At 43.7% G+C, this 14,238-nt stretch overlaps 1 protein-coding gene across 1 annotated transcript in view; it reads right to left on the bottom strand.

The window, feature by feature from the left end:
* The window catches only part of LOC103608228 (carboxyl-terminal PDZ ligand of neuronal nitric oxide synthase protein-like), a gene marked incomplete at both ends in the record, with an annotated part of 56,511 nt that extends 42,695 nt beyond the window's left edge, over nucleotides 1-13,816 (bottom strand). The window contains 2 exons of the mRNA XM_008592678.1: nucleotides 1,956-2,014; nucleotides 13,724-13,816. Of these exons, the coding sequence (XP_008590900.1) occupies nucleotides 1,956-2,014; nucleotides 13,724-13,816 (152 nt within the window). The remainder of the gene's footprint in view (nucleotides 1-1,955; nucleotides 2,015-13,723) is intronic.
* Nucleotides 13,817-14,238: the final 422 nt, after the last annotated feature.

The raw sequence follows: 14,238 nt of genomic DNA, 5'->3' as shown, positions 1-14,238 counted from the left end.
TTTTGGGGACTTTTTTTTTTTTTTTTTTTTTTTTTTTTTGACCGGTAAGGGGATTGCAACCCTCACCACGGTGTGGTCCGCACCGTGCTCAGCCAGTGAGCGCACCGGCCATCCCTATATAGGATCAGAACCCGCGGCCTTGGCGCTCCCAGTGCCACACTCTCCCGAGTGAGCCACAGGGCCGGCCCGAGGCAATCTGTTTCTTAAAGCCTTTTCTCATCATTTGTTTCCTCAAGTGAGCCACTGAAACATTTACATTAATTTTTAGATATTAAATTAATTCAGTGCATTTATCCATCCACCCATTGCACATTGATTATGTGCCTCATTTGGGCCAGACACAGGCTTGGCACTAGATATACAAAAGTGAGTAGAGCATCGTTCTTTCCCTCAAAAAGCCTCACAGCCTTGTGGAAAAAGACTGACAAATTTTAGCAGTAACATACTAAAACAACTATTTCAAGAAATATTAAAAAGTACGACAGGAACACAGAGAAAGAAATTCATTTTGTCAGACACACTGTCTTGTACCACAGTGATTTGCTCAGGATTCCATTTGCTTACTAGACTGTTGGATTTTGAAAAACTCCCTGAGAACAAGGGACCGTGACTCACTCACTTCAGTAATCTACTAAATTACCTAGCACAGTACCTGGCATGAGTGTTTCACACATGTATATGTGCTTGAATGAACAGAAATTCCATTTCACAGGTATGTACTCTTTCACTAGAAGGCAGAGAAGCCATCATGCTGTCAACTTCACAGTTGAGTTCCAACCCTTATCCACTTTGTCAACAATGGCATGGCAATAATCTAAGAGGAGACAAAATCAAAACCTAAATCTAGGTCCCCAAATTCCCAAAGGAATGGCCATTCTCCTAGTGAGAAAGACAGGAAGGAGGTAGGGGTGAGATGGGGCCTGGTCTGCAGAGATCCAGGACAGAAGAATGACACCCATGATTCAAAGTCCTGCCATGGTTCCCTGGAGAGCCCTGGCTTTCTATATGTTGTTGCTATCCGGTATTCTTCTGCCCAGGGGAATACACATGGATAGTATCCATCTAATCTCTGTAGGAATTACCAGTTTCATTGTAAAAGCATTTTCTGGGTATGTGTCAATTCAGTCTGCTATAATAAAATAACATAAACTGGGTGGCTTATAAACAACAGAAATTTATATCTCTCATGTTCTGGGGGCTGGGAAATTCAAGATTAAGATGTTGGCAGACTTGGTGTCTGGTGAGGGCCCACTTTCTGGTTCACAGACATGCCTTCTAGCTGTGTCTTCACATGTTGGAGGGAGCTAGCTAGCTCTCTGGAATTTCTTTTATAAGGGCACTAATCCCAACCCTGAGGACTCCACCTAAACACCTCCCGCAGGTCCCACCTCCTAATACCATCACCTTGGGGGTTAGGATTTCAACATATGAATTTGGGAGGGGAGGACGCAACATTCAGACCATAGCACTGGAGATTACACTTGTGACTTTTTGATTTCCTAAATGATCACAACCCCCTTATCTATGCTCAGTTTCTGAAGGGGCAGAAAGGTGGGAGAGAAAACTGGGAAACTGTGAGCACAGGGTGATAGAATAAACCAGTTTTCTCATTTTGATCAACATATCTGCAAGTATGGAATTTCAGTTAGGACAAAACTTACACAAATCAAAAAGGTCTCCAATTACAACTGAGAGATTTGGATTGAACACCAAGCAGAAATCCTTCATAGCTCTCTTAGAGAGTGCAATTCAACATGACCAGAATAATTTTCCTCTCAATCTTAACGATAAGGCAGATTTACTTCTTGTACTTACATCTACAGAAACGAGAGGTCTCCAAAGGGAAAAGCAGTGAAGTTTATTTAAATTTGTCTGGAGCCCGACAGATGGTTTGAGGAAAAGGGCAAGGGACCCAGGTGCTCAGCGACATCTTGAGTGTTGGACTGCACTCTTACCTGTAGATGGGGTCCTGCATCACCAGCATCTTGCTCTCATCCCATGTCCATTCCTTTTTCTGCAATAAAAGAAGCTATAAATGAATAAGTTAGGCTTGTCCTCAGCTACAGAACCAGGGCACACGAGCTACTGATGCTTATGCAAACACATGCATTTTGTTACTGTCCTGATTTTTTCCCTGAGTGGCCTGGAGTCGATTGCTCTAAAAAGGACAAGTGGAGAATGTCAAGTGTCTAGTCTGATCAGTCTCCTTCAAGCACTCTTTAGGAGAGTGTCTCTCCAGGGCACAGAGTGTAGGCAGGACCCAAGGAGGCCTCAAGGGACCACAGGCAGACTCTAAATTAAAATTTCTTAGAGAAATGGCAAGGAAAAAAAGCCTATACATCATTCCAGAGCAGTGGGAGAGGAAGGGGAACAAAAGGGAGAAGAGGGCAAATGATGCTGCCAAATGCAAGAAATGTAGGGTCCATTTTCCCTCCTTTAAGCCGGAGTGGGGGGTTAGGAGGGAGGGCTCCACACAAGCCAGGTAAGTTAACTCGTACCCTTGCAGTGTCACCCATAAGAGGATATTCATTCTGGCTGCAAACCTAACCTACCATGAACACAAAGGAGACCCCTCATGCAGCTGGGGATGAGAGGTGGGAGGAGAGAGGATTTGACTATAGTGCTTGATGAGGTGAGTAGCACCCCAATGTGGAGGGGGAGCACCGAAGTCAGTAGCCAATCACAAGCCCTTGGGTCCAACCCCCTGGTGCAGGGATGGAGAATCCCACTCCACCTTCACTGGCCTTTGTCACAGACACAGTGCTTTCATGGGGAATTGGGGAAGGATACACTCATGTATGAAAAAAAAGACTCAAGAGTGGGGGGGAAAGGACAAGAAAGCATGTATTGGATTAATTAATGAGTACTTTTAGCCATGTCGATTTCTCAGAGATAATGCACAGAATGGCAACTCTCAAAACATATCAGGGTTTGGCAATTGTTGGGCCTCTACCAGGGACTAGAGGAGACCGTGTCCAGGCCCTTAGAGTAACATTAGGAAAAAGCATTTTTTCCAGAAGCCTTACCCAACACAACACAATACACACGTGGCACACACTGGCGCATGCACACATACACATCTTATTTAATCCCTGAATTTTGATTCAACACCAATCCAATCCAATGAGGTAGGTTTTGGACTGGTTTATAAGCAATTAATATCAAACATTGTTTTATAGACAATAAAACTTTAGCTATAACTAAAAATTAACTATTTTTTTAAAAGATGCCTTCCTTTAATTGCTACTAAATACACTACAAAATTTTAATACATAAATGACCTATTTGGAGCAACACAGAACAAGGAGACTCATTTTTTTTCTAAGTAAGAACCCCCTTCAAATATATAAATACAGGAAGTCCAGACCTTCTTCTTTATACCCAACAATCCCAGGATTTGCATACATCCCTTGCTTGATGAAATCTCCAGACTTCTTGCTACCATAGTTGACTTTCTTTGTACATACTGTACTTTGTCCCCCTCAAAACCTCATACTCTGAACTGGATCCCTGATCATCATGGTATACAGACACATTCCTTTCCATGTTCCAGCCATGACATTAACCAGCAAAGCCTGGTTTGCTGCATTTTTTGCTGCCTCATAACCATCACACATTAGTCTGGTTTTCAACTGATGCACTGAAATTTGTCAGAGTTAAAGTCTAAATGTTTGGACACTTATTTTAAACACACAATATAATTGTTCACCACAGGAGTTCTTTAAACAGCAAAGTATAAATGTTTAAAATATGGTTTGAACTTGAGGCAAATTTTTCGTAACATAAATACTAAATTAAGCCACATCTATAGTCATGATCACATATTCTGCCTACACTTATAATTCAATTCAGTTAGCAATGTTTATGAAGCACCTTTTCTCCGCTGTTGATCCATCTTTTGAGTTTATTTCAACTATTTTATTTTTCATTTCTAACATTTCTATTTTGTTCTTTATTTCTTCTATTTCTCTGCTGAGACTTCCTACTTTTTCACTCCTAAGAGTGTCTGTAGTTGCTCATGGAAGCATTATTGTGATAGCTGCCTTAAAATCTTTGTCAGATAATTCTAACATCTCTTGCCTCTTGGTTTTGGCATCAATTGCCTTTTATCATTGAGGATGAGGCTTTCCTCATTCCTGATAAGGTGAGTGACTTTCAATTGAATTTGTACATTTTGAGTATTATAAGACTCTAGTACTATTTAAGCTTTCTGCTGTAATTGTCATCCTTAGATACTGCTCAAACAGGGAAAGGAAGAGGATGCCACCTTATTACTGCCAGGTAGGAGTTAAGTCCAGGTTTCTAACTCAGCCTCTGTTGACACCCAATAGGGAGAGGGGCTGCTCATTACTGCTGGGTGTGGGTGGGAGTTCTAGCTTCCCACAGGGCTTCCACTGACACCACCCTGGCTCAAAGGGATAAGAGTGTCCTGTTACTGCTCTCCATGTGGCCTCCACTGACAATACACAGGGTAAGTGGCCTCATCATAGTGGGCAGAGGTGGAAGTTTGGGTTCTTCATGCGGTCTCGACTGACACCATGTGGGAAATGGGGTTGGGGGGTGGTTGGCGCCCTTCTCAGCTTTCTGTGGTACCACCCGGCAGGGTGGCTGGGGCACCTCATCACCCCTGGACAATGAGATGAAAGCCCAGGCACCTGCTCAGCCACTGCTGCCTGGGGAGCTGGGGGAATAGTGGTGGTGCAGTTTTTTTCTGTGTTGTTTGGCTGAAAGAGAGTGGTTATGTCTAGAAGTTTTGTGCCTTACTATGCTGTCCTTTTCCCTCCTCCTCTGGCTAGGGAGAACAGATTTTATGTCTGTCCCCATTGGCATATCTGGATTGCCGGCTTCTTCAACTCCAAGTCTGGGATATACGAAGTCAAAAGAAAACCCAGGGAACTCACAATTATGTAATTCCTTGGGTACCAAGGTTCTTAGCCAGCTGCCTTCTCTCCACCTTTCAGAAACTCCTTATGTTTGTTTTATATATAATGTCCAGGGTTTTCTGTTGCACTTAGCAGAAGGAATAGGGAAAAGTGCATCTATTCCGCCTTCCCAAAAGCAAAAGTCTGCTTCAAATACACACACATATATATATTTTTTCTCCTTTAAAACCTACAGTACCTGGGCTCCACCTCTATAGGTACAGGAATACAGAGGGTCCACGGTGAGGCCCCCAAATCTGTAGCTTTAACAAACATTTCAGGTGATTGTGATGTGACCCTAGAGTTGAGAGCCACTGTTGTATACCAAAGAAAGGTTCGATTGAAACACCAACCAGAGATCTCTTTCACATACTGCATAGTCCTCTGGAATCTGGCACAGGGAGGGTCCCCTGACACTCCAAAAACAGTCAACTGACAGTGATCTCATTAACCACTGTCTCTGGCCAGGGCCCCCCTCAGTGCTACTCACTAAGTAACTGCCATGAATTAAACACTTGAGGGGTAACAGCAAGAGGGTGCTCAGCTCCTGAGGAACTAGGTCTTCACTTTTCTCATGTTCTCCCTATCAGGAGAGTCTTCTCCTAAGAGTCTGTGCTACTGTGCTGTGACTGTCAAAGTAAGCAGAGGAGTAAATGACTCAATGCACCAAAGAGGCCGTGAAACTCCCAGCCGCTACCACATCCACTGCCCCTTTTGGAGAAAAGCAGCCCCAAAAAGAGTTCTTTCTGAGTGTGGATGACTTGGTTTATGCTGTGTGCGTCTGATGAAACCAACTCTGCCAACCTGGGCATGACCAACTGGGCTCGGGATCAGCACCTGACTGACCAGAAGGGCAAGTGCCACTGAGGGGCCAGCATAAAACTGCCCAGTTGTTGAGCTCTGTGATAAAAAAAAGACCCAATTCTACCCAACAAACCCTCTCTTTGGAGAATATCGAGTCCTAGACTGAGCATAGGCTGAGCCCCCAATATTGGCAGACGGTTTTTGTGACTTGCACTTACGTCTCCACTCAAACTGGCTGCAGCACTAAGACAGGACATGCATCAAGCACCCACTCATGTTTCCTCCTAGCCTAGCAACACACCTCCATTATCAGAGATAGCCGGGGCAAGACTTCTCTGAAACTCTGAAGAATGTAAGTAATGTAACCATTAAAAGGAAAAAATGAGGCAAAATACACAGAACTATTTTCTTTCTCTGGCAGACCTGAATAGGAGGATGGGAAGACCAGGCTCCCAGGGCACCCTGTGATAATTTAATAAGAATGAACACCGGCAGGGTCTACGGAAGCCAGAAAATACTTTACTTTGAAAAGAGGTCCTAGCACCCGTATAGAATATCTTGGGGAGGGGGGACTCTCAAGATAAAGATCTTTTCACCTACTTATTTTTCTTTTCTGAAAATCCCACTAAAATCTAGTCCTCTCCCTTTAAAGATCTTACAGTAATCCTTGGGCGAGTCTATGAAGAGATCAGGAAAGTAAGATAACTCAAAGTGTTTGGGGGATAGTGGGGACTCGCCAATGTTTTGGTTTTTTAAGAACCTAAGGCAAATATGGTTTTCTAACCTGTCTCTCTCTCTCTCTCTCTCTCTCTCTCTCTATGAATTCCTTACTCCAAGGTAATTTTAAAAGTCAGTGAGAGACTAGCTCAACTTGAAGGTTCCATGTCATACACTGGCTAGTCAAAATTTTCTGGAAGAGAAAGGAAGGTGTGGTCACCAGAGTGCACCCTACAGACCTCCAACCACAGGGAGCTTAACTAACCAAGGGCCCAGCTGCTCGCGTTCATTCAGGGGCCATGCTTGTCACAGGCTGCTCCAGCCAGTGACTGAGTGTGGAGGGATACTACTACTGAGGCAAGACAGTCCTGGGAAACACAGCAACCCCCTGACAGGTGACTTTAGCTGCAGAAATCCCGGATGGCCTTGCCAAACCTTCCTCAGACCACACTGCAGTCTAAGAGCCTTTCACCCAAACCGCCTTCCCTCACCCCTGCACGCGGAGGCAGGCCCACCCTGCAGTCTGACAGCTATCCCAGCCTTTCCTAGATGCCTTCCCCATTTTCTCCCGCAGCCATTTAATACTGTCTTGGCATTTGCTTCTTGGAGGACCCAGACTAACACAGAGAGTGAAAGCTGAGAATGGAAAGATATAGGAAAATCATCTTTATCAGTTTCATTTTTGATTCTCACAATATGTTTCCTAGTTGATATAGGGGAAAATGTCCTGTATTCCATTTAGGAATGAACTTCTACATACTGCTTTCTTTTACATTAAAGTTGATCTCCACCTTAAAGATGAACACTGAAGCTCAGAGTAGTTAACTTATTTCCCTCCATGACCACCTACTCCAGTGGTAAAGAAAATCCGTCTCCTCTCTCTCTAGACTTCAGTTCTCTTTGCTACTCCAAGCAATCAAATCAAAGTCTTTCACTCACCACTGCCAGGAAGCTCTTTGCATTTAAGAGAGAAAGGGGATAAAGGACTTGTTGTGTATGCTTCTGTAAGACCACTGAGTGAGGGTAAGCACATCCTTGATATAGGAGGCTTCTCTTTTTTATCTATTGAGTGCAAATGTCAAGTGCTCCATGGAAATTCACAGCCATTTTATCATTCCAAAAGCTTCTGGCAGGGAATATAATGTGGGAACTGGTTTAGAGGTAGGTCTGCCTAGAACAGTGCCAATGAGAGAAAACAGAGTCAGGAATAATTATCATACTGGTCCTGCCTCCTTTTGGAAATTGGAAATGGATACAGTATCTTTAAGCCCTTTCCAAAGAGCGCAAAAGTGGAGGATGAATCTGTACTGACAATTTTTTCCTATCCCTAGTGGAAATTATTAGTAAGCATCACCATTATTCATGCAGCATCATTTGTACGCCTGGCAGCAATGGTTATTTCTTTAGAAAAAAAAATTAAAATTAAAAATAAAAAACCTTGCAAAGGCCATATAAACACAGCTTGACAAATTCTCCATGCTTCTAGATAAAAGGATCGAGCTGAAAATATAGCTATCTTCCACCTACAGGTATAATCTATGGATACCAGAAAACACATTTTAAAACAGAGGTACTAGTAAATCTTCACACAATTCCTAATAGGTCTGTTTTAAAACTAACGGAAAATAAAGAAGGCCAAGAAACATAACATGGTGGAAGAAAGACTGGACTAAATTTAGGGCTTAAATTCATACCCTGGGCCTGTCAGTAACTACGTGATCCTCTAATCAAGTAGAGGATCAGACCAGGTCCTTTCTTAACTCCCTTCTCCTAAAATCCTGGTTCTATAATTTTGAGTGCCTCCATTTCTTACCCAATTAGACTTGAGCACTATTTTTCCATAGTAACTAACAGTACTGTTTGGGCAGGAAAATCATTTCCTTGTGATGTGATATCCCCATGACAGAGTACAGGTTAGAAGTTAAAGACCCTGGACTAATTAGTTAGGCATTTTCTATAGAGGGGTTTTTTATCTAAAGGATTCCCAGGAGATTAGTATACACTCACGTAGAAACATAGTAGTGGTAAAAACCTGCTTGGGATTTGAGATCTTGGGCAAGTTGTTCAATCTTTTTTTCTAAAATGCACATAAGAACGGTATCTACGCCATGGGATGGTGGTGAGGATTTAATAAGTGTAAAGTGCATCAAGCAAGGCCTGGAAAACAGTAGGTACTCAATATCAGTGCTGGCTATTATTATTAGCTGTTCTCATTATCATCTTAGTGGGAATTACTTCTATCTGTTTGCTCCCTCTGTTCTTGTATCTTCCTAAGTTGATGGAATAAGATTTGGGAGAAGACACAGTTCCTGCCCCTTAAAGGCTTATGACCTGTGGGGGAAAGAGATAAATAATTATAATGCGATTTTATAAGAGCTATAATATACCTATGAATGCATACAGTGTCATTAAAAATAACTTTGTTAGAAAGGGTCCATATCTAATACCCCAATGTAACCTACAGTTTTTTGAACATGGTAGACACAATAAATATTTGTTAATGAGAATGATGAAGCCATTCTAGAATGTTGCCTTAGGGGATCTCAACAGATTTACTGGTTTACAAGAGAAACCACATGAAACTGAGGCCCTTTAGCTCTTTTATTAGAAAAATCCTTTGGATGAAGTTCAAGACTAATCTTTCTTATTCAAGATTCCACTCCCTAGCAAATGATGCTATAGTGTGAATCCAGCACTATAATAAATAAGCATTATTATATACATAGAAAAGATAATTACTTGGGCCTGGTTGGGAGTTGAAGGAAATGTACTGATTGAGAGATAACAAAGTAAAGCTAATTATCTTAGTAACTGGGTTCACTTCACAAATTCAATCTAGGATTCATAAGGAATTTGTGATTCATTATTTGCTGGCATCAGTTCAAGAAGACAGCATTTTTAGACAGCTGTTAATATAACCAAAAAGATGTTTTTTACATCTCAGCGAGCAATAATTATAATATATTTGGCTACAGCCTACACTAGTATAATGCATCTGAAAATCAGAGTCACCTGAACAAGTCCTACTAATAATACTATCAAAATTAGCAATTTCTATTGAAGCCTTTCTATGCTTGGGAAAGGCTCTCATCCTTGTTTTTTAAGTGGCAGATTGATAAGAGGAGAAAGAGGAACGAGAATGTGATAATCAAAAGCAACAAACTAGACTTCATTTTACTCAGTTACTAAGTACTTATTTCTCCCTGCTTTAATGACATTATCACACACACATAATGTTCGTTGATCCAGTGAGCCAACAACCACAATTACTGAAAACACTCTGCATGTGCCAGGTTTCCTGGTTAGTGCTGGGCTTACAAAGATGGCCCCTGCCCTTAAAATTTCACTGGAGGCCACGGGCTCCTTGCAAACATGCTGTCCTCCTCAGCAAGGAAGCACACCACCATTCACCAGCTGTAGACAAGCCGAGGAGAGACAGGAGGCTTGGTGGCTACTTCAGGGGGTGTTTGACCTCAGAGGGTTCCTTCCTGCCCTAGAGATTGGGAGACAACGACACAGCAATTGCTCTGCCTCTGGGGTCTGCTTTCTCCATAGTACAAGAGGTTCTCAAAGACTTGAATACATACAGGTGACCTATACATACACACAAGCACCAAAAAGCATGGTTCCAGAGCTGATGCAGAGTGTTTGAGCTGGAAAAATTAAAGTGATCACCTAATCCAACTCTTCATTTTATAGGTGAAGCTCAGAGAAGCAAAATAACTTGCTCAGAGCCACACAGCCAGGAAGGGTAGAGCCAGGACTAGAACCCAGGTCTTCTTGTCTCAACCAAGGGCTCCTTCCACAATGTCACACTGACTCAGTGAAAGCCAACATACTATTTGTGGGAGTAGAGAACTAGTCAATATTTTTACCAACTAATCTGGTACAGGTGCCTGACTAATAAATAGGGAACATCAGGCTGTCCATAGTACTGCTGCCTCATGGCAGAATACAAGCCATGGCTGTTTCTACACCTGGTAGGAGCTCCAGTTCTTAACCTAATCATGATGGCTGTCAGTGAATTTTGCCAGCTGTTCTATTTCCTTGGAGAGAATTGTGCATTTACACCATAGCATGTCTATTCTCACCCCCTATCAATTCTACAAAGAGAAAGAACGAAAGTGTGTGTGTGAAAGACCTGGGTGTGTTTGAGTGTGCTGATAGCACTCTCAGATACCAGAGGACTGTCACATGGGAACAAGATGACAAAAAGCCTGATTGCTGTTAATGTGCATTCATCTGTCAGAGGCAGTGTAAAATGAACCCTGTGATTAAAGGCATTATCCAAATCACAGCCACAGCCCTGAAATGGACACCGAGCGTGGGTGGAGGAAACAAGATGGGAGGTTCCCTTTTCCCAAACCTGGCATCAGAAGAATCAGATCTAGAAAAGACCCGCTAGATCACCGCTTCTCTGGCCAGCAGGAGGGTGAACATACACTGGAAATTACCAAAAATGGAGTTTCAAAGTGAGTCACAAGGTCACAAGGACTCCCTCGGGAAGACGCTAGTTCAGCTTAGCTTTCGTGGCCTTAGTGGAAGGGGGCGGCTTCTCTCGCAGGTGCTACCTCAGCATACTGCTCCTTACGTGTTGTGTGATCTGACTTCAGTTTCTCACATGCACGACGGGGATACCACCACACATGGCACATGATACAGGGGGGAGACAGTGAGATGGGAAATCAGATTGTCTCCTAATGACAAAACTACGAAGTCGCCCCATAATGGACAACATCAGAGGATACTAAATTACTTGAAAGGTACAGAACTGCCCCTAGGACAGCAGGCCTTGAAATGTAACCTAACTGAAAGTAAACAGAGATGATGTCAGTCAGAAGTGTATGTGCATTGAAATGGTGGGGAGATTCTGGGCATGTCAGCATGGAAGTATAGGAGCCAGAGAGCCACAGAGCCAAACGCTGTCAGGGTCTGTCAAACAGACTCCAGCAACAGCATCTGCCCAACAAGGCCAGTATGAACATCCACTGGAGCCAAGTATTGTAGCACCTGAGGCCAGGAAACCTTCCTGCCGCACAATTAGCTGACGTGCTCCATTTGTGTGCGCACCCAGCAACCGCTAATAACTTGCCTTCTCACATCATTTGCCTCCAATAGAAAGAAAATGTGCTCGCCAGGCTGATGGGAGTACCTTGTCCAGGAGATTTCTATGTCTCAGAATGAATGAAGACACTGTTGGTCTAGTTTATACATCAGCCTCTTCTGAACCTTGTCTGTATGAGTTAGCATCCTAAGGTTCATAACTTTGCATCTGATGAGGCTCAGTGTCTGGCTCTGAAAGGCTGACAGTTCAGACCCTAGTGAGAGAGGTGCAGTCCTGTGAGGAGATCACCTGTGTGGCTCGTTTCCCCAGGTGACTGGGTGCCATGGACGCTGACCAAGAGAAATGTACACAAGGTGATGAGGGGATGGATGGCAATGAGTGTGAAAGCATCCTGTAACCCAGAAAGTGCCCCCCAGAGACAGTCTTTCTATCAGCTGGACATGAAGGCACCAAGCCGCCAGCTTCCTCACACGGAGGGCTGTGCAAAGCAATCTGACATGTGTGACAAAAGCCACACTGGGATTCAGCCTGGCTCCCTGAGTCACGAGCTTGGGTTGCACTGGCCCATTTTCTTCTCTGAGGATATGTCTTGTGCAAATTCACATTGCTGTCGTCCACAATTTCTTTAATGGGGGCCCAGGGACTTGATAGGCCTCAGCTTACTTCAGCAACCCTCCTGCTCAGGAACTCCTGAGAGGACAACACTAAAGACTGTCCCATGGACAACCTCTGCATACATGTATGTGAGGTAGGGGGAGAAGCAGAAAAGATAGCCCCAGGGTAAGAACAAGATGGGTCCATGGTCCCCACAGTGGGCGTCAAAGATATTTAATAAGCTATTACAGATTCCTCACCCTTTTGAATTTTGAAAGATTTGGTTCCTTATAAACAGTATATCTGTTTTTTTCCTACATACTTCCAACCTCAGCCATAAAACACTTTCTAGAACCACTCTTAAAGATATTAAGGGAGCATGAGAGAACACGTTTTGGTCTAATATACAGGAAGCTTTTGTAGCCATCCAGAGATGCCCCAAGAAGTAGTAAATTTCCCATCACTAGAGGTATCCTGGACATACCTTGGACATACATTGGACAATCTCTTTTGTGAGGATGTTATAGAGAAGATTTATACCCTTGGATTGACGAGACAGCTACCCTTTAAGATCCCTCTCAGTCATGCAATTCTCCAAGTTTACGTTGCCTACCACTGTGTACTTGTCTTTGCCTTCCATACCTCCACCCTCTGCCCCTCACACCCCAGACTCAAGTCTGCTTAAGTCCCATTTGAATAAAAAGCAACTTAGGTTTGGAACCAAAGGAAACTCAAGTCTAAGTAGTACTATGCTATGGTACTACTGTCAATAAGTGTAATAATAAATTTTATAAAAACAAAGGCATTAGCCGAGTCCAGGAAAAAAAAAAACCAAAAAAACCCCCAAAACCTCTCCTTACATATCTTCCATTAACCAGGCTCTTTTCCATTACTTTTTGAAAACACACGTCCCCTGCCCCTTATGAATCTAGTATTTCCAAGGGGTTGATGTTACTCTCCCACAACACAGACAACTAACACAAAACAGACAAGTGTTTAAACAACACAGGCGCACTTGCCTGTCTCACCCCGACCCAGAGCAACGCTGTGTGCATCAACCCCTCCCTCCTCTTCCTCCCACCTTAGCCATGCTCCACCTTCCCGCACACTGAGCAAGAGCAGTGGCTGGGTCTTAAGGACTATTTAAATATGGGCTGTAATAGAGGACACAGGATGCACAAAGGGGCTGTGTGGCACCTGGGGTGGGACTGAGGCTTGCTCCAGCAACAGAAGGGGACAGCTGCCAAGGCAGCCTCCTCTCATCCACTCCCCCACTGAACCCTGTTACTCATTATCATTTAAATTGGAAATAATTCCCAAGATCAAGATTCAAAGGTAAAGGTATAAAAAAAGGAGAGGGGTTTGAACGCAAGGATGGCAGGAGTTGACGCCCGTCACCTGTGAGATACCAGGACTGATGCAGCAAGGCGGCTGACTAGGCCACAGGCCCTGCCTCATTCTCTGCTCTGCTGCAGCCTCTCAACAGTGTTGCTTGTCACAGCAGAAGAGCTCGCCAGGTAAGGGAGGGATTCTGTCCAGAGAGTGAGCTAGAAGGGAAGGTACCCCCTGCCTGCCTTCCCGGCTTCCCTCTCTCCCGCGTTTCTGGTTCAGAGCCTCTTACCTTTTTCTTCTTCTTCAGAATCACTTTCACTCCATCCACTGAAACCATAATGCTCACTTTCTTCTTCTTGATGTTCTTGGCTTTAAACTCATACTGCAAAGGAGAAGAGAACAAAGAAATGTAATCCAATCAGTGCATCTGTACAGCCCCAGCTAGCCCAGAGCCTGACACAGAGGGCCACGGACAGGTGCGGGGAGCTGGTGCCGTTCCTGGGGATATGGAGCACCTCGGGATGGAAAAGCAGGCAGATGTCTGCAGGCAGGGGCCCAGGCAATCTCTGGGTTAGAACAAGGACACTAAGTGGCTATCAATTCTACCACTCAGCCATCAGGTTGGACCATAGGAATAGACCTAATCTATCCTAATGAGATGAGAACACAACCTACTTTGAAAATTTCATCAAAAAATCAGAAACTTCCCTCACTAACTCATTCTACCATTTCATGACTTCCACTGGCAGGCAAGTATTCCTGTGTCTAACCAAATGCTGCTGAAACTCCATTCCATCTTCAATG

The sequence above is a fragment of the Galeopterus variegatus genome, unplaced genomic scaffold (assembly GCF_000696425.1).
Source record: "Galeopterus variegatus unplaced genomic scaffold, G_variegatus-3.0.2 Scaffold8175, whole genome shotgun sequence".
NCBI classification, from domain to species: domain Eukaryota; kingdom Metazoa; phylum Chordata; class Mammalia; order Dermoptera; family Cynocephalidae; genus Galeopterus; species Galeopterus variegatus.
Note: the sequence above shows the minus strand (reverse complement) of the source record. Positions and strands in the feature narration are given on the sequence as shown.